The sequence below is a fragment of the Monodon monoceros genome, unplaced genomic scaffold (assembly GCF_005190385.1).
Source record: "Monodon monoceros isolate NGI ecotype Baffin Bay Population unplaced genomic scaffold, NGI_Narwhal_1 Super_Scaffold_6, whole genome shotgun sequence".
NCBI lineage: Eukaryota > Metazoa > Chordata > Mammalia > Artiodactyla > Monodontidae > Monodon > Monodon monoceros.
This window is the reverse complement of record NW_021703783.1, coordinates 39,852,041-39,871,029: the sequence shown is the minus strand read 5'-3', so window position 1 is coordinate 39,871,029 and position 18,989 is coordinate 39,852,041. Positions and strand designations below refer to the sequence as shown.

General features: G+C 54.1%; 1 protein-coding gene across 1 annotated transcript in view; it reads right to left on the bottom strand.

Annotated features, from left to right (window-relative positions):
- Positions 1–18,667: 18,667 nt before the first annotated feature.
- GRASP (general receptor for phosphoinositides 1 associated scaffold protein) overlaps positions 18,668–18,989 on the bottom strand; it is a 7,887-nt gene continuing 7,565 nt past the window's right edge. Inside the window, exon 9 of the mRNA XM_029206613.1 lies at positions 18,668–18,989. Coding sequence (XP_029062446.1) covers positions 18,754–18,989 — 236 coding nt within the window. The 3' untranslated portion in view covers positions 18,668–18,753.

Genomic DNA, 18,989 nt, shown 5'->3' with positions numbered 1-18,989 from the left:
CCCCCAGTTCCGGCCGCGACCGCGCCCCCCGCCCCCGCAGCCGCCAGCACCGCCGCCCCAGCCCCGGGCTCGCCTCCCCCGGCGGGCGGGCGGGGACAGTGACGCGCGCCCATTGACGTCTCCGGAATCCCGGCTGCGTGGCCGACGCAGCCTCATCAATGGGGCTAAAAATAGCGGCGCCCGGAATAGCCGCAAGGGCCTGGCCCCGCCCCGCGGGCCCCCCTCCCCAACCCTCGCCGCACGCTCCGTTACATAATCCGCCCGCCTGTGGCCTGGGTGGGGGAGCTGTTTCTCAGGTGAGGCGTCTGCGGCCGTGCTGACATCTTCCCAGGCAGCGAACCTGGAGCTGACTTATGAATAACTTAACCCGGGGGCTTCCCCGAGGAAGAGGTGGAAAAAGTGAGGCCCAGAGAGGCTCAGCAGCGGCCCAAAGTCACACAGCAATTAGGCTGCTTTGAGAAACCAGGACCGGGGCCCTCTGAGCCCTGGACACCCCCACCAGCATCACTTGGCCTACATGCCACCACAAGGGCAAGGAGTCCAGCCAACAGGGTTTCCAGCGTTCACACGAGAAGGCAGCTTAGAGAAAGAAGACTTCTGGGAAGGTGAAATTTCTCCTGGAGAGAAGCATTCCCAGAGGCAGCTGCTCCCATACTACTGTGTGACCTAGGGCAAGTCACTTCACCTCTCTGAGCCTCAGTTTTCTTACCTATAAAATGAGGATGATGAACTTCCCTGGTGTCCAGGGGTTAAGACTCTGCGATTCCACTGCAGGGGGCACGGGTTTCATCCCTGGTCAGGGAACTAAGATCCCACATGCCTCACAGCGCAGCCAATCAATCGATCGAAATGAGGATGATAATATTATCCACCTTTTCCAGTTATCAGGAGTCAGGAGAATTGAACAACTGTGGAGGTGCCTTGTACACAGTAGTTACTCATAGTTACTTTCTCCTCCTCGTTTTCCTCTAGGAACCTGACTTCCCCAATCCACAGGAGTGCTTAGTGAAAGAAACACACAGAGGCACACCACAGTGGCCAGGAAGCCCTGAGTGGCCCACCCTCTTCTGATCATATTCTTCTCCCCAGTAAGAACCTGCCTGGGAGTGAGAGTGCTTGGAAGGTTTCCCTCTCCCACCTGACTGGAACACTCTTTGGAAATGGGAGAACTGTATTTGTCTGGAGCAAACAAATCCTTCTCCCCCAACAGCAGCCCACTTAGGAGGGGCTGGCTCAGGGAAGCCAAGCCAAGGCCGGAGCAGTGGGGCGGGGGTCTGGCTGGGTGGGGCTGGGGTTACAGTGTCTCCCCCTGTGCTGCCCAGCAGGCAAGGCCCTTGGGGAACGCCCATGAGGCAGGACCAGTCCTGTGCTCTGTGGCCCTAGCCATCAACCGCTACTCATTTTTGGAGCCACCTTAAATTATGAGCCTTTTGCTAATCAATCCCAGCGCCCAGGCCAGGCCCCACGCAGCAAAGAATCTCTTCTGCATTCAAACTCTGCAAAAGAGGCCCCACACCTCCACTCAGCCCTCATTCCAGGGGCCACATTCCTCTCCCCACCCCCCCGCCCACCCCCAGAAATCCTTTCCCGGACCTGTCCTGAACGCCTGCTGCAACTCAGAAGCCCCTTTCTCTCCTTCTTGAGAACGATCCCAAGAATCTCTGGTTTGTCTCAAAATCACCTTCTCAGAACCTTTATATTTCTTTCCCAGATTCAAATATTAGGCCAATATGGAGATAAAGAAACCGAGTCTTCAAAAAACGGCAAGGTCGGGGGTGCGGGGAGGCTGTGAGCCTGGCTTTTTCCTTCCCTCACCACCCTCCTCTCCTTCCTACCCCAGGAGTTCCTTCCAAATGGGCTTTTTAAAGAAGCCACTACCCCCACCTCCTCCTTTTCTTTTTCCAGAAATCTAACTTTTGAAATACATTTTAAAAATATTTGCCTGTGTAGGAGAAATACATTTATTTGGACAGGAAGGATGAAATTTTTTAAACGTCTCAGTTACCAGTTTTTCCATGAAGGCTTCCAGCCCACAGAGGTCTCTCCCTTCTATAAATACTTCAGCACAACTTGGCTTTATTATATACTCTCCTGTTTTATAATGAAATAAAAAACATATTAAAATATGTAATGCTAAAACACACACACCTTTGTGGCTCGTGGTGGCAGACTGAGATGGTGGAAGTAACATAGGCTCAAGAGGCCTGGGATTGACACTGGTTCCAACCATTACCAACTAGGTGACTTCAGGGAAGTTACTCACCTTCTCCTGCCTTCAGTTTCTTCATTTGAAACAAGAATAACGACATACCCGGGGCTTCCCTGGTAGCGCAGTGGTTGAGCGTCCGCCTGCTGATGCAGGGGACACGGGTTCGTGCCCTGGTCTGGGAAGATCCCACATGCCGCGGAGCGGCTGGGCCCGTGAGCCATGGCTGTTGAGCCTGTGCTCCGCAACGGGAGAGGCCACAACAGTGAGAGGCCCGCGTACCGCAAAAAAAAAAAACAAAACACCTTTAAAAAAGAATAACGACATACCCATCTCACAGATTTGTCATTAGGAGTGCATCTTTGATAGTAGATATAAGAATGCAGCAAGGAGTCTGGCACGTAGTAGTAGACCTGCCATTTCCACACAGGAGGATTTGGGGGAAGGCAGGGCTGGGACTTTGTCTTGAAGCTGCACATGCAAAGTACTCAGCCTGGTTTTGCCAGCTGGTATGTTTATCAGGGGGCTTGAGGAGCTGCACAGATGAGGGCAATGTCACCTCATTATGTCATGAGAGATGTCCAGTAAATTTCAATCCTCTTGTTGTCTCCTTGACCCTGTTAGTCAGTGGCCAAGCCAGGACCACAGCCCCAGTCTTCTAGACTCCCTGACCAGTGCTCTAATTTGTATGCACCATCTTGAACCTTCATAACTTAGCCTCTCCCCTTTCTACACAAATTCCAGGAACTACCACAGAGCCCACATGGCAGATGGGAAAACTGAGGGGAGAGAAGGTCAACTCCTTTCACGGCTCAGGAGCTAGGACTAGAGGGGAAAACAGACACCCCAGCCAGTGCTGTCCCACATTCTGGGAAATTCCTAAGGGAGAGGACAAGATTTTGCCACAGAAAGATGGATCCTAGTCTGATGGGGAAGCAGGACACAAGAGGCCTCCCTGGAAGAAGCAAATGTGGGCACAGTGTGAAGGGAGAGACAGGACCAGGCAAGGCAGAGAGAAGGGAGGGTATCCCATGGAGGAGAAAGACTGACCTCAAAGTTCACAGGGGTGGGGTGGAGGCAGGGTTGAGATCCTGGGGGTGCAAAGCCCCAGGACCCAGGACAATCAACCAGACCCTTAGTGGTGTTCCCCATATGCCCTTCCATCTCAAAGTAGCAGAAACTCATGACCCAACTCCACCTAGTCAGGGAGACACCACTCCACCTCACCTCCATCCTGGCCCACTGGGGGCGGTGGTAAAAGGATGTCAAGGGGGTTCCCCAGCCCATTGGGGCCCTGAAGGGGCTCCCCTGTCCAGGCCCCAGCCCTCAGTGAGGAGAGAGGCTGTGGAGGGGATTCCCTTGGTGGTTCCCTTCCATAACCTGAAGATGGAGAAATACGCGGCGGGGGTCCTCCCACCACTCCCCAGGTTTAGGAGCAATTAAAGGGCAAAAAAAAAAAAAAATGGGGGCACAAAGACAGGGCCTTCCAGGGGCTGTCGCAGGGATCATGGCCTTCTATGGACAAAACCCGGATGAGAGTACTTGCTCTGAATTACGTAAGGACGAGGAGGCGCCCCGCTGGGAGCTTTTAAAAGTGCCTCCACATTTGCTCTTCCCTAGTTGCCATGCAAGGCCATCAGGGCCAACATGAAAAAGTGGCCAAAGTCACGAGGCTGGAAGTGACAGAGCTGGAATTAATGTCAAGATTTCTCCTAAATCCAAGCCAGGCTCTTTATTAAAAACAAACAGAAATCCTCTGTAACTTATTTTTTTTAATTACAAAATCAAACTGGCTCGTTGTAAACAAATGCAAAACGTTACAGGACTGCGTGATTTACGAAGTGAGAGGCCGGTAATCCACTCCCAGAGGAGTCGAGTTTGGTAATCCTCTGCTGTCTGCTTCCAAATTTCTCTCCATGTCGCCAGAGATCAGATCTGGCCCAGCGGGCCCCCCCAGAGGGGCCGGGACCGGAACGCTAGGCCGAAAGAAACAGGGCCGGGCCCCGCTGCACGGCTGCGGCCTCGGCAGTGCCCCACGTCGCGTTCCCGGGGGCGGCTGCGCTGCCCAGCGCCGGGTCTGGGTGGGCCGGGTGGGGCCCGGGGAAGCCGCTACCTCACGAGGCATACCCGAGGGAGTCAGCACGGGGACCAGCCGGGATTCCGTTGCATCACCCAGCGGCGCGGAGCCGCGGCTGGGTAAACACCGCTGCAAACCATTGGCTACCGGGCCTCCCTTCCAACCAATAGCACGAGCGTATGCAAATCAGCCATCGGGCTTTTGCTTCCTTTGGATCTGATGTATGCAAACAGACCTCTTAGCCAGGGTGCGGAGACCCTGGGCTGAGGAAGAAGCGTGTCTCGAATTCCGTAGGGGGGCTGGTTTGCGACTTTCCATCCCAAATCTGGTCCAGCCACTCCTATGGGGAATAGAGTGTAATTAAGGGTAAGCGCCCTTAATTCTTGAGCTATCTTTTCAGTTAGACCATGCTTCTTGGAGATTCAGTGAACCCAAGAAATGATGCAAAAATTAAGTCAACTTGGAAACGAAAAGAAGGAAGAAATAAGAAATACAGAGATACAGAAAGCTGGATCATACTTTGGAGAACATCTAGGCCAACCCTCTCGCTGGGGACACAGCAAAGAACAAAACAGACCCAGCCCCTGTCTCCACCCCTACTTACAGCCCAGTTGGGGAGACTGCTGTTAAACCATCTTGCAAATAAGTACTAAGCGATGTAAAGAGAAAACGAGTTGCAGGGTGCCAATGTGGAGCTGTAATTTACAAGTGGGGTGGTGGACTAGGGAAGTAATTTTTCTCCTTCCTCAGGAAGTAAGTTTTCAACTGAGGAATACTGATGAGGTGCAGAGTGGGGGGAAGGGCCAAGTGTTCCAGGGAGAGGCAGTATGTGGGAAAGCCCAGGGGTGGGAAAAAGCATCGTGGAGGGCCTTGTGCCAGACACTGTGCTGAGCACTTTCCTTGCTTTGTTTCTTCTTCCTTCGTTCAACAGCCCTCTCAGGTGGGTACTATTTAGTATTGAGAGAACTGAGGCTCCAAGTGGCTAAATAACATGCCTAATGTCATACAGCTGAGAAAATATAGAGGGTGGATTTGCATCCTGGCTGATGTGGCCTCAAGTCTATGCATTGAACCACTAGTTATTGCCTCCCGGATTAGAGACTGAAGTTCAGAGAGGTGAAGTGATTTGCCTCGAATCTCATGGCTGCAACAGAGCTAGGACCCCCAGAGAGGTCTGCAGATTTTTCACTGTGTTGTGAAGGAAGGTGGGGCTCAAGAATGAGGAGCGGGGCAGGCAGGGAGGGGAGGGAGGATGTGGAGACAAAGGGTCCTCCCTGCCCAGACCTTGGCCTAGAACTTGGGGTCTACTGAAGTGAAAATAGGTAGAAGTTTGTTTTTTTTTTTAATTTTATTTAATTTTGGCTGCACTGGGTCTCCGTTGAGATACGCAGGCTTCTCATTGAGGTGGCTTCTCTTGCTGCGGTACGCGGGCTTCAGTAGTTGTGGCATACAAGCTCAGTAGTTGTGGCTCACAGGCTCAGTAGTTGTGGCTCGCAGGCTCAGTAGTTGTGGCCCGCAGGCTCAGTAGTTGTGGCCCACAGGCTTAGTTGCTCTGCGGCATGTGGGATCTTCCCAGACCAGGGTTCGAACCCTTGTTCCCTAGCATTGCAGGGCGGATTCTTAACCACTGCGCCACCAGAGAAGCCCGGAAATAGGTAGGAGTTTTTAAGCGTCTTCCTCTGGGGGTCTGCTGCTAGCCAGCAGGTGGCTGCCCTGGAGACTCTGAGGGGACTGGCCCGCCAGATCAGCCCAGATTAGCCGAATCTTGTATGCTATTCAGGTTGCCAAGCGACGCTGCTCCTCCTCGGCTCTCACCAGATGATCCAGCTCTGGTTACCAGTGACAACTCCCAGGGGAGGGCCTGGAGAGACAGGGAGGCAGGCAGGAGAACACAGGAGGCCAAACCCTTTCCTATACAGGTTTACCTGGCAGTGTGCGTGTGGGGTATCCCTTAGCTCTCTGGCGAATTTTGGGCCTGTCTCCCCATGCCATGGGCTCAGAAATACAGGACGCACAGGCACACAGGAGGGTAGCACAGCATGCACAGCGCCTTGGCACAGGTGGGACCTTCCAGGGAGAGCTGCTGTAGGAGCTTGGGGAGGGGGTCCTGTCCCCACACCTGAGCACCAAGAAGAGCAGCCGTGTGTGTGTGTGTGTGTGTGTGTGTGTGTGTGTGTGTGTGTGTGTCTATATCTGATCATTGAGCAGGGAATCTCATCAAGAAGGAGAAACAACTCACCAGCCTTCCATTGCTCCTTTGTAAAACTTCCCACCCTTCTCCATTTGGCAGGTTCCTACCTGTCACAGGGTTCTGGAGTCATGGAGTAAAGAGGTCCTAACTTCCTGGGAGTGCCCATTCTACCGAAGGATTTGGGGGAGAATAATTAGGCGATTTAACTGTTAGGTAATTTAAATCATTTCTATACTTTTAGAGAGGGTTTTTTTTTTCTTTTTGAGGGGTAGGAATCTTAAAGCCTAAGGATTGGAATACCATCCTCATAATTCTTACCATATGATCACCCTATACTGGGAGAACACCCTCCCACACCCTGGGTGGTCTTTGAAAGTCTGCCCAAGGTGCTCTCAGGAGTAGGAGTGTACGTGCCTTGTCTCTGGAGGGCTGTGTCCTTGCCAGTGGGCTTCAGAATGTGCGGGCACCTCCTTGGGACCGGGAGTGTGGTGACAGAGCGGGCTGTGACACAGAGGCATGGGGGTGGGAGTGGCATGTAGCCTGCAGCCTCTGGCACCCCCCATCCCACCCCCAATTTCTCTGGCTCCTCTTGGGGCCCTGAGCAGAGGACGCCAAGGAGCAGAGATCCCAGCCTTCCCTGGTGCTGGCTGCAGAGATTCCAAAACACTTTCTCAGGGCGAGGCTCTGGCTCCCAGCACCCAGGGTGGCCGCAGTGGGCACATTGTAGCTGCCTCAGCCACTCGGGCTTGAGAGTGGGACGATCCCTCAGATGCTCGCACCATAAATGTCCAGACACAGAGTCACAGAGGACAGGCAGGGCCTCCTTCCAGAGAGGGCTGGGTAACCTGAGCTGCCGGCAGGCCCTCAGGTCACCTCGGGAGAGGTCAGCTGATGTGCCTGAAGACCATTCATCATGCCCCCAGCCCAGCCCGGCCCCTGCCACGGCTATTTCCAGCCTCAGGGTACGGAGCAGCTTATGTAACAGGCTGGCAGCCAGGGGCGGAGCTGGGGGCACTTGCGGCAAGGGATGGGCTGCCCCCACCTCCCACGGTCAGGCCCGCCCCTCAGAGCCCCTGTTCCACGTGTGGACGTGTGTGGTGGGAGCTCACAGGCCTGGGAGGAATCGCTGGGGACAGCCTGGTGGCCCCCAGCACACTTTCACTTCCTCCCTCCCAACCTGGCCTGGAAGATGACCCAGTCTCCTCCCTCCCATGGACCTGAGGCCACCAAGCAGCATCTCCTTCACCCCTGAGCCCTGCATGGCCTCTGTTCTCTCACCCTGCCCTGAGGCTCAGAGGAAGAGCCAGGTGTGCTTGCTGCTGGCCCCTCTAACGAATGCCTCTACCCATCCCCGACGCCCCTTTCCTGACTCCGGTGGGGAGTGGGAGGTATCCCTTGGAGTTTAAGCAGGGTTCAAATACACGTGTTCACATCACGGCTTTGGGAGAGCTTTGTCAGCTGGCTGAGCCTCAGTTTCCTGTATGGGAAGTGAAAAATCATACCTCTTTTGCCATGTGCCTGTGGTCACGAGGGCTTAGGAACCCATTCTGTCAAGAGGCAGGTTATTCAGGTTTGAATCCCACCCAATCTGTGTGGCCTTGGGCAGTTTATTGAAGCTCTCCATGCCTCCGTTTCCTTGTGTCGAATGCAGACAGTGACACGACCCATCTCCCTGAATTGTAAGGGTCCCATGAGTTTCTACACATAAAGCACTTAGTGCCTGGCACAGGGCAGCCCCATCTAAGTGTTGGCTATAATTAGACAATGTCTGGAGATCACTTTCCTCAGCCTTGGCTCCTAATAAGCTCTTGGTGAAAGGTAGTTATTTTTAACTTCTTTCTCCTTCACTATTTTAATCCCCTTCATAAACCCACCTTCACTTAGCCTTGCAAGTGCCCTCTAATCTCTCCTCTTTTGTTGCTAACCTGCTGCCACTACCGATAAAGGCACGTGTAAATTATATTCCCAAGTGTTTACATTCACAAAACATTTCACACACATTCCTGTTTGGGCTTCACAGCAAACCCAGGAGCCAGCCATGCAACTCCTGTCATTGCCCTCATTTTGCAGAGCTCAGGATAAGGTGTGATCTGTCCAGAAGACTCAGCTGCTAAGGGGTGTGTCCAGGACAGCAGTCAGGGTATTCCGACCTTGGGCACCGGAGCACGCAGGATGAGGCGGCCAGCCCAATGCCAGCCCATGCCAGCCCCCCGCTGCCAGTGCAGATTAGCACAGGGGGCCCTCCTGCTTCCGGTCCCAGCCTGACTGAGCGCCCACAGAGTGGGAGGAGAGAGGCCTGTGGGCTTTATAAATATCTCCATCCTAGTGCCAGCCCTGGGAGACCCCAAAATGCTGTGTGGTGGTGCCCTCTACTGGACAGAGTGGCTTCTACTGGGCTGCTGCCTCTTTGAAGGAAGAAAGGCAAGTGGTAGATTTATTCATATTTGCACAAAAATCTGTCCGGGGCCTACTATGTGCCAGGCAGTCTCCTAGGAGCCACAGAGGTGGAGGAAAAACTCAGAAAGTCCCTACCTTCCAGGGAGATACATTTAGTGGAGAGATACAGATAAAAACATATGCAAACTTATAAGCTTTTGTACAGCAAAGGAAACCACAAACAAAACAAAAAGACAACCTACAGAACGGGAGAAAATATTTGCAAATGATGCAACCAACAAGGGGTTAAGTTCCAAAAAATACAAACAGCTCATACAACTCAATAACAAAAAAGCAAACAACCCAGTCGAAAAATGGGCAGAAGACCTAAATAGACGTTTCTCCAAAGAAGACATACAGATGGCCAACAGGCACATGAAAAGAGGCTCAACATCACTAATTATTAGAGAAATGAGAATGAAAACTACAATGACGTACCACCTCACACGGGTCAGAATGGCCAGCATTAAAAAGTCTACAAATAACAAATGCTGGAGAGGGTGTGGAGAAAAGGGAACCCTCCTGCACTGTTGGTGGGAATGTAAGTTGGTGCAGCCACTATGGAGAATAGTATGGAGGTTCCTCAAAAAACTAAAAATAGAGTTGCCATATGATCCAGCAATCCCACTCCTGGGCATATATCCAGACAAAACTATAATTCAAAAAGTTACATGTACTCCTATGTTCATAGCAGCACTATTCACAATAGCCAAGACATGGAAACAACCTAAATGTCCACTGACAGATGAATGGATAAAGAAGATGTGGTACATATACACAGTGGAATACTACTCAGCCATAAAAAGGAATGAAATAATGCCATCTGCAGTAACATGGATGGACCTAGAGATTATCATACTGAGTGAAGTAAGTTAGAAAGAGAAAGACAAATACCATATGATATCACTTATATGTGGAATCTAAATATGACACAAATGAACTTATCTGCAAAACAGACTCACAGACATAGAGAACAGACTTGTGGTTGCCCAGGTGGGGATGGGGGTGTGGGGGAGGGATGGAGTGGGAGTTTGGGATTAGCAGATGCAAACTATTATATATAGAATGGATACACAAGAAGATCCTACTATATAGCACAGGAAATGATATTCAGTATTCTGTGATAAACCATAACGGAAAAGAATATGGAAAAGAATGTATATATATGTGTGACTGAATTACTTTGCTGTACAGCAGAAATTAACAAAACGCTGTAAATCAACTACACTTAAGTAAAATAAATTTAAAACACATACGTAGGACTTCCCTGTCAGCCCAGTGGTTGACTCCGTTTCCACTGCAGAGGGCACGGGTTCGATCCCTGGTGGAGGAACTAGGATCCCGCATGCCCCGAGGCGCGACCAAAAAACATATGTAACGTAATGCCATGTAATGAGAAGTGCTATGAAGAAAAACAGAGCAGGTCTAGAGAATGACTGGAGGCTGCTAATGATGAAGGAACAGTCAAAGCGACTTCTCTGAGGAGGCAACAAGGTAGCAGGGACCCCAGGGAAGCGAGCGGAGGCAGAGACATTTTCTGGAGAAAAAGCTAAGGAGGCCCAGGATGAGTTGGAGGGCCCCAGAAGGGGAATTTCTGGATGGGCTGGAGGAATAATGAGACCCACGTGGCCAAGAATGGTGTCAGGGTGGGGCAAGCTCGGAGATGGAGATTTCTCCCTTTCTTACCGTTATGGCACATGGAGAAGGGAGAACATCGTAAGTGCTCTGAGAAGCAGGCGCCTGGGAAGAGTACTGCGCAAAACACAGGCGTCACGATAACACCAGCTAACAGGTTCTGAGCTGGCTATGCCCAGGGCTTTACCGCAAGCCTGTGAGGTGGGTGCTCCTGACATTACCATTTTGCTGAGGAGGAAACTGAGGCTGAGAAAAGGAAACGTTATGTGGTTTGCCCAAGGACGGAAATATACAGTCACAGAGCAAGGACTTGAATCCGGGTTTGTCTGACTTCCAGAAGCAGGCTTTTACGATGATTTGTGCTCTTGGAAAAAAAAAAAGACAGGACATAAAACAGCATGCAGAGTATGGCCACATATACGATATATATGTTTATTATATAATTATATTTGAATTATATAATAAATATATTTAATGCAAATGTGACCATATATATTACATGTATATTATTTTTTTAAGAAAAGACCGGGGCTTCCCTGGTGGCGCAGTGGTTGGGAGTCCGCCTGCCGATGCAGGGGACGCGGGTTCGTGCCCCGGTCCGGGAAGATCCCACATGCCGCGGAGCGGCTGGGCCCGTGAGCCATGGCCACTGGGCCTGCGCGTCCGGAGCCTGTGCTCCACAACGGGAGAGGCCACAGCAGTGAGAGGCCCGCGTACCGCAAAAAAAAAAAAAAAAAAAAAAAAGACTGAAAAGCAATGCATCAAAATGTGGTGATCCCAAGGGATGAATTAAGCCCCTCCTTCCAGAAGGCGGGAGAGAACACCCTTAGCTTTAACAACGACCACACCTCATCCTCAGATGCTCCCTTTCAGTTTACAAAGTGTCTTCTTTCACTGTCCCGCATTCGGACTTCACGACTGCTATTTCACAGGGAAAGAAGCCAAGGCTCAGGGAGACCGCGACTCTGCCGCAGACAGCCTGTAACAGAGTTGGAACCAGGACCGACATGTACATAGTCGGAGTCCTGCAAGGGTCAGGTTAAGGAAAGGACAGAGAAGGCCGAGAAGTCAAGGAAAGTCCGAAAATAAGTGGCCCTGGGGGCAATGAAAGGACGCGGCGACGGAGGTGAAGCAATTCCCTGGTCTTCCCAGCAGAGGGAGACACCTCCCCCAAGCTCTGCAAACCACCCGGGCTACGCCCCCCCCCCCCCCCCCCCACCCCCGCAGGGACAGCCCCTTCCCGAGACCCAGGGAGCCGGGCGGAGCGCAGGGGCAGCTTTCCCCGGATTCTGAACGGTCTGCGGGCAGTGGGGCAAGGGATGAAGGGCTGGCCCGCAGGCGAGGCTTCCGGGCGCGGGGCGGGGGTGGTGGGACGGGACGGTGTGGGCGTCCGCAGTGGGGTCAAGGGTGCTGGGGCACCGCGCGCCGCTATGGAGCGAGAAGGTCGCGGCGTGGGCGGGGGGAGGGGGTGCGGCGTGGATGTGGGACTTCCTGAGGAGGCAAGACTTGCTGCTCCGGGGAGGCGGTTACTCGCTCAGGCTTTGCCACCTGCTTCCCTCCCAGCGAAACGAAACCCGGAGTCCCCTTCTCCACCCCCAACCCAGCTAATGACGGCCGCACCCCTTGGCTGGAACCTGCCTCCGCAACTCAGTCCCTCAGCCGCTCGACCTCAGGGTGGGCGAAGGGGGGTGCTGCCCAGCTGACTCCAGTTTGTGCACCCAAGTGGCACTCCCACCCCCACCCCATTTCAACCAAGTCCAGAACTTGAAGGTCAATCCTGAAGCGCCTCGGCAGCTCATGGGGGTGCTCCCCCCAGCACCACCACCAGTCTGATCTCCCCCTGCTGACCCCAACCGCTGGTCTAGACATGAACCCAGTCTCAGCCCCAGACTCCTCTCGCCTCCCGCCCCCCCCCCCCGCCGCCCCCGACCGTTGGCTACACCCAGTCAGCCAGCAGGTCCTGGATACCTGTGTCGTGTCCCTATGCCCCACTCCAACCAAGGCAGGGACATAGATGTGTCCAGTGGGCTCTCCTTGCTCCCCAAGAGCTCCCAGTTTGGGGGGGGGGAGAGGGTGGAGGCAGGGGAGTGGCCACCACACATCCCAACACTTACACCGTGAAGCAGAAAGTGTTTCTGTGCCAGTGGGAGGCTCAGGTCCTCAGCTCCCTGAGGATGACACGGATGACAGGACCTCAGGGGGTGCCCGAGTTCAGTCAGTATTTGGAGTGCCAAGGTTCTAGGTGGGAGGGAGCTCAGAGGCCTCCGGAATCATCTTCATTCAACATCCAATCAATAAATCCTTATTGAGGGTCTGGGGTGTTTTTAAAAATCCTGATGCTCCAGCCCCGACCCAGAACTCCCAAATCAGAATCTTATGGGGGGACTTCCCTGGTGGCGCAGTGGTTAAGAATCCGCCTGCGAACGCAGGGGACACGGGTTTGATCCTTGGTCGGGGAAGATCCCACATGCGCAGAGCAAGCAAGCCCGTGAGCCACAACTACTGAGCCTGCGCTCTAGAGCCCGCGAGCCACAGCTGCTTAAGCCCCTGCGCCTAGAGCCCGTGCTCCACAACAGGAGAAGCCACGGCAATGAGAAGGCCGCGCACCGCAACGAAGAGTAGCCCCCGCTCTCCGCAACTAGAGAAAGCCCGCGTGCAGCAACGAAGACCCAATGCAGCCAAAAAAAAGAAAAAAGAATCTTATGGGGAGGGATAGGGTCCTATCTTTGGTTAAATGTCCCCCAGGCGATTTGTCGCTATAGTTGGTAACCACTGGTCTTGCATTCACTTAACCAGAGACCGTGTTCCTCAGCACTAGTGGGGCTTGATCTGGGCTTTCAATCAGGGTGAAATTTGGGGAAAGCTGAAAGTGGGACCTGGGTGGCCAGTCACTGTGGTGGGGGAAGGGAGTTGCTGAATGGACTGGCCAGCTGTGTGTGTTGGAGGGGGCCCTGTTAGTGACTCTTTGGGGAAGCAGTGGGGAAACAGGGACAGTATTTGCATAATCTTTACTTTTCGCATAGATGTATGTGTTCTGTACTGAAAGGCTAAACTCCAGGAACAGAAAATTCGCTGCCATTTAGGAGGTGTCCCTTATAGCAGCAATTCTTTGTGTTGCAGTTTAGCAGCTGTGCTTCCTCCCCTCTCCTCCCTCCCACCCCAGTCTCGGAGCCTCCAGACCATGCGGAGTTCCCTGCAGAGAAGGTAAGCTGGTTGAAATCATTGGAGTTGGATGACTTAAAAGTTTCTGAATTCATTCTTCACTCCCTTCAGGCATATCTGGCTTCAGTGTTTTTTGAATGCCCACTCATTACCAGGCCCAGGAATGGTGTCCGAGAGCTTCAAATGGGTTGTGTGGTTCCAAGGAGGCCCCGCCTTGTAAGGGCGTGGGAGCATGGCTGAAGAGGTGGGCTCGAAGGCGGGGAGCTGCCTTCACAGCTTGTTGGCTGAGGGGAGGACCCTACTTCTGCCCCACCCTGTTTCCCGAGCTCAGGGCTGAGAGGTGCAGTGTCCTGAGGTTACCACCAGGGGTCAGGCGCACCTGCTCTGTTCACCAGCGTCTGTCTCATCTCTTGGCTATCTTATTCTCTGAGGAATCTTCCTTGGTCCCTTGCCCTTTCTCTCTCACTTCTCTCGGCCTACCACTCCCTCCTTTAGGTCATCCCATCCAGCCATCAATGCAGGACCAGGCAGGCTCCCAACTCGACAGCCTGACGTTTCTTCTGACACTTGGAGAGTCCCACAGCCCTTCTCACTTCCCCAGCTTCATGAGTGACGGACTGGTGAGCAGAAAGTGTCTTCTACTGTCTCACTGTTTCCCCTCCTGCTGCCGTTCAGCTCACGTTCTCTGGTTTTGTTTCCAGGCAAAACAGGAGTGTTTATCGGTTCCCTCCTTCTAACAGGTTTTCTTATGTGTGTCCACAAAGCACTTCTCTAAACCCAAGTTCTTTTGTGACCCCCCATAACCCAGTGCCAAGAGCCCCTCCCCACCTCACTCCAGGATAGCACCCACATCCAGGAGCCTTGATCCCTGTGGACCTGATCTCCTCCTCCTTTTGCTGTCTGCTACACCTCAGACCCTGCTCCCTCAGGTCCCACCTTTCATTTACCCTCCGTGCTCCCACCTTGTTCCCCACGAGTGAGTCTTACAGCTTTGGAGGTTCAATTCCTCGAAATGATTCCTTACCACCTTGACCCTGTCCTCACACTCCTTCCTCGAGGAAGACTTCCCTCTCCCCAGTCTAGGCTCTAGAGACAGACAGATCTGAGAGAATGCTGGCTGAAGCAGGTACCAGCTGTGCTACCTTATCCTCTCTGATCCTCAGTTTCTTCATCTGTAGAATGGGCTGTCAGATATGCTGTGAGGCCTAAGCGAGGTGATGGATGTGGACGTCTTAGCACAGTGCTGGTACCTAGGGGATGCTCTGGGAGCCAGTCTCCTGTCCTTTCCTTCAGGACAGCTGCCATCCCCACTGTCCCCCAACTCCAGCCTGCTGTCAGGAACCTGCCTTTGTCTCTGTGCACTGGCTGCTTCCGCTTCCCCCACCGCCCATGGGCAGAGCTCTGGCCTGGGCAGAGGGGGACGAACCAGGGGACTCAGGGCCATGCAGCCACCATGATTGAGGGGATGGGGCAGATGCAGGGCTCTGCGGGGACCTCATATCTGAACTCCATCTGCAGGGCTGTGTCCTCAGTCTACCATGCATGAGACCTGGGGTGGCGTCCACTCTCCTCCTTCCTGTAATTACTAGGGGCCCCTTATGGCCTGGGGAGGGGGAAGGGCTCCCACAGAGTCCCCTGAGGCTTTGAGAGAACCAGAACGCTGGTGGGAGGGGAGGCAGGGCAGGGGGGATACCGACCACACAATATTCCAAGTCCCTGCTCCTTTCCCATCCACCCCCACCCCTCCACCAAACACGATCCCTGGGTTAATTTTTAGCATCACAGCTCTCACATTAGTCACTCCCTGTCACCCCACCTACACGGCAGGAGGCTGCTGTGCTGGTGCCGTCATTCCGTCAGCTGAGAGGTGGGATCCAGCCCCACCCTGGGCACCCCCTCACTCTCCTCGGGGCGCATACGGCCAGCCAGGAGCCCCCCTTCAGCCTGGGTAAGCGGTGCTGACATCACTGCCAACACTAGGTGCTTGGTGGGGGAGGGGAGGGACAGGCTGGTAAGGGAGGGGCTGGGAATCTATTCTAGGAGAAGAAAGCCAGGGAGGCCCTGGCAGCCCCCCACCCCCAGGAAGGTGCTAGGCTATGCCCGGGCAGCTGGTCTCCTGGCAGCCGGGGGCTCTGGGAACAAAGGTGCGAGAGGGCCCCTCCCCTAGACCTGAGCCCCTGGGAGCCGCTGTTTGTCATCACTGCAGAGCAGCTGTTCAAACAGGGAGCTTGGGGAAGCTCCGTTTTCTTAATCAAATGTCCTCCCTCCCCAGGACCAGGGAGAGCAGGGCAGCCAGGTGCGTGTGCCCTGGCTGGAGCCGACAGCCAGCCCCGAAGGGATTTGGTGAGAAGGACCCACAGATGCCAGCTACAGATGGCGCAGGGCAGGGGCCTCCCCACCCCACCCTCCAGGGCTGAGAGGTGGGTAGGTCGTGGTCACCCCTGTGCAGGGCTGGCCCCAAGGAGGCATTCCCATATATTGAGCACCTGCCACGCGCTAGGTTGTGTTAGTCCCTGGAGCGGTGTTAGTAACACAGCTGAGTTTCCTGCCTTAGAAAGGCGAAAGGCAGATACAAAAGAAGTCAGTAAAATTACCAATTGAGAGTAAGTGCTATAAGGAAAGAAAAATAGAGGGCTCAAGGTAAAGCATAATGGGGACAGGGAACTTCTGATCAGATCAGGAACATCTCTTTAAGGAGGTGATGTTTAAGATGAGAGCTGAGGCTGGAGGAGTCAGTCTTGCAAAGAAGACTATTCCAGGCACAGGGAACAGTATGGGCAAAGGCCAGAGGCAGGAAAGAGCTTGGCATATTTGAGAATAGGACTAGAAAGAATAGTGTGGCTTAAATATGATGAGCGACACAGAAGGAGAAACGATTTGCGCTTGAAGAGAACAGCAGGGCCCAGATCCTGCAGAGCCTCGTGCAGGGCATCCCAGTATAGTCGCAGAGGTTGTGCACTGCACAGAGGCTCGCAGCTGCCAAGTCGTTGGGCCCGCGTGGCTGCCGTCAACCCACAGGAAGGGATGCGTTTTTGTAATTTGTCTGCCCAGAGGGACAACACATTATGGCTAGGCCATGATAAAGAGTTTGGATTTGATTTTTTTATTCCAGGGGAAACCATAATGGGTTTTAAGCGGAGGAGGGTTGTGACCCAATTTCCTTTTTGGAAAGATCACCCTAACTGCTGTGTGAAGGGGTGGTCCAGGGGTGAGAGACGAAGCAGGGAGCCATTCAGGAGGCAAGTGCGGTGGTGCAGGAGGGAGAGGCCTGCCTGGTGCCACTTAGACCTCTCAAAACCACCCGTTGTATGCTGATTACTGCCAGGGAGAAGCACTCGGGAGGCTCAAAACTCAGGTCCAACTCTGCCACCTACTTTCTGTGTGACCCTGGACAGGTCACTTGCCCCGGGTCACCTCAAAGAAGGTGGTGACCACCTCCTGAAGATGCTTTGAGCACACACTGTATTTATCGAGGCTCTATTATGCGCTAGCGTTGGGCAAGAAATAAAGCAGTGAGTAAGACAGGAGAGGTCCCTGAGTCCTGCTGTATGGAGTGTATATCCTAATGGGAAAGGGAGCCAGGCAAAACCCAAAACCCATCCGGGTCGAGACAGTTTCAGATGGGGATGAGAAGTATGATGGAAATAAAACAAGGCTCTATCAAAGCAGAGGGTGCGACAGTATTTTAGACCAGATGGGACAGCCTTGGGGAGGCCAAGCTGAGTACCAAAGGAGTCAGCTATGGACAGAGCAAGTGCAGAGACCCCAAGGGGAGGGCATCTGAAGTGTACCGTGGGCAAAGTGGCCAGAGCAGGGAGCGAGAGGGGAGGCAAGAAAACAAGGCAGGCAGGAGTCAGATATCCCTGCGTAAGAGCTGGAATCTTATTCTAGGAGTGATGGGAAGCTTTGAGGAGTTCTAGAGCAATGAGTGACCAGTGATTGGGCCTGTCTCAGGTTGGGTGGGTGATGGCTAAGGTCTCCTAAGCAGGAGACCCCAGACCCCTGGGAGAAAGGATGCCAAGCAGTTCTTTACACAAGGATAGTTCAGAAGTATAGAGGAGCCTTGACCCCACCAGTTGTGGTATTTGGGGAGGGAAGTTCTAGATACATTAAACACGAGACCCAAGTTCTGAAGGGGTGTGGGGCCTCTAGTTCAGGCCCGTACATGTAAGTTAAACTCTCCCTGTCTGTTTCCCTGGCTGCAAGCTCCGAGCAAATTAGATGTAGAATATAGTGTGTGTGTCTGTGTGTCTGTGTGCGCGCGCATGCGCGCGCACGGGGGGTCAGGGTGGTGGAGTCAGGGCTTGCCCGAGCCCAACCCTCCCCCTCGGGCAGTCACCACACTGACACAGATGCAAAAAACCGTCAATTTTATACAGTCTGTGGTTCAGAAGCAACAATATGCAAAACGGTGGAACAGTCTGTGCTGCCCCCATCCCCTCAAGACATGCCCATTCCTGTCCCCCAAGGGGCAGAGGACCCAGGACCCCTGCCGGGCAAGACCCCACTTAGTTACAGGCTCCTGGGAGGGGCCAAGCCCTTAGGAGTCAAGGCTGGGTGGGAGGGGGACCAGCGCTGGTTAACTGGAACTATGCCTGTGGGGGGATGGGGAAACGACTGGGCATAGGCCATTTCTCCCCAAGGCCAAGGGTGGGGAGCAAGTAAAGCTAAGGAGAGGGCTTCGTGGGGCAGGGTCCTCTCACCCGGAGAAGGGGTTTTCTTGGACACCCCACAAGGCACTACTGACCCAGATGTAGGATGGCACGCCCCATCTTTGGCCCCGGAACCTCTCCCAACCCCGAGCTCGCCTAGCTCTCCGTGCCCACCTCCCACTGTAGTTCTGGCGAGGAGTAAAGGGGCCCGGGGCTCGGGTTCATTCACCACTCTGCACAAGCCAGGAAGGCAGGCCAGCTGGGGCTGGCGAGGACCCTCCCCCGCCGCCTTGGGCTCCCGGAGTCTCCGCGGCCAGGCGCCCGCCCCCGCCCCCTTTTTGCACTGGCTGGAAAGAATAAATAAATAAATACCTTCCCCCGCCCGCCCCCGCCCCTACAGCTGGCTCTCCTCCTCCTCCAGGGAGCGGTTGAGTCCGGGGATGAACTTGAGCAGCCGCCGGCGGAAGCTGCGGTACTTGGTTTTGCGCAGGCCGGGGCCGCACAGGGCCTGCTCGCGGGCCTCAGTCCAGAGAGCGCTCGGCGCGCCCACGCCGCCGCCGCCGCCGCCGCCGCCGCCGCCGCCCCCGGGGCCCGCGCACCGCACGCTGGCGCTGCGGCTCAGCACCGCCC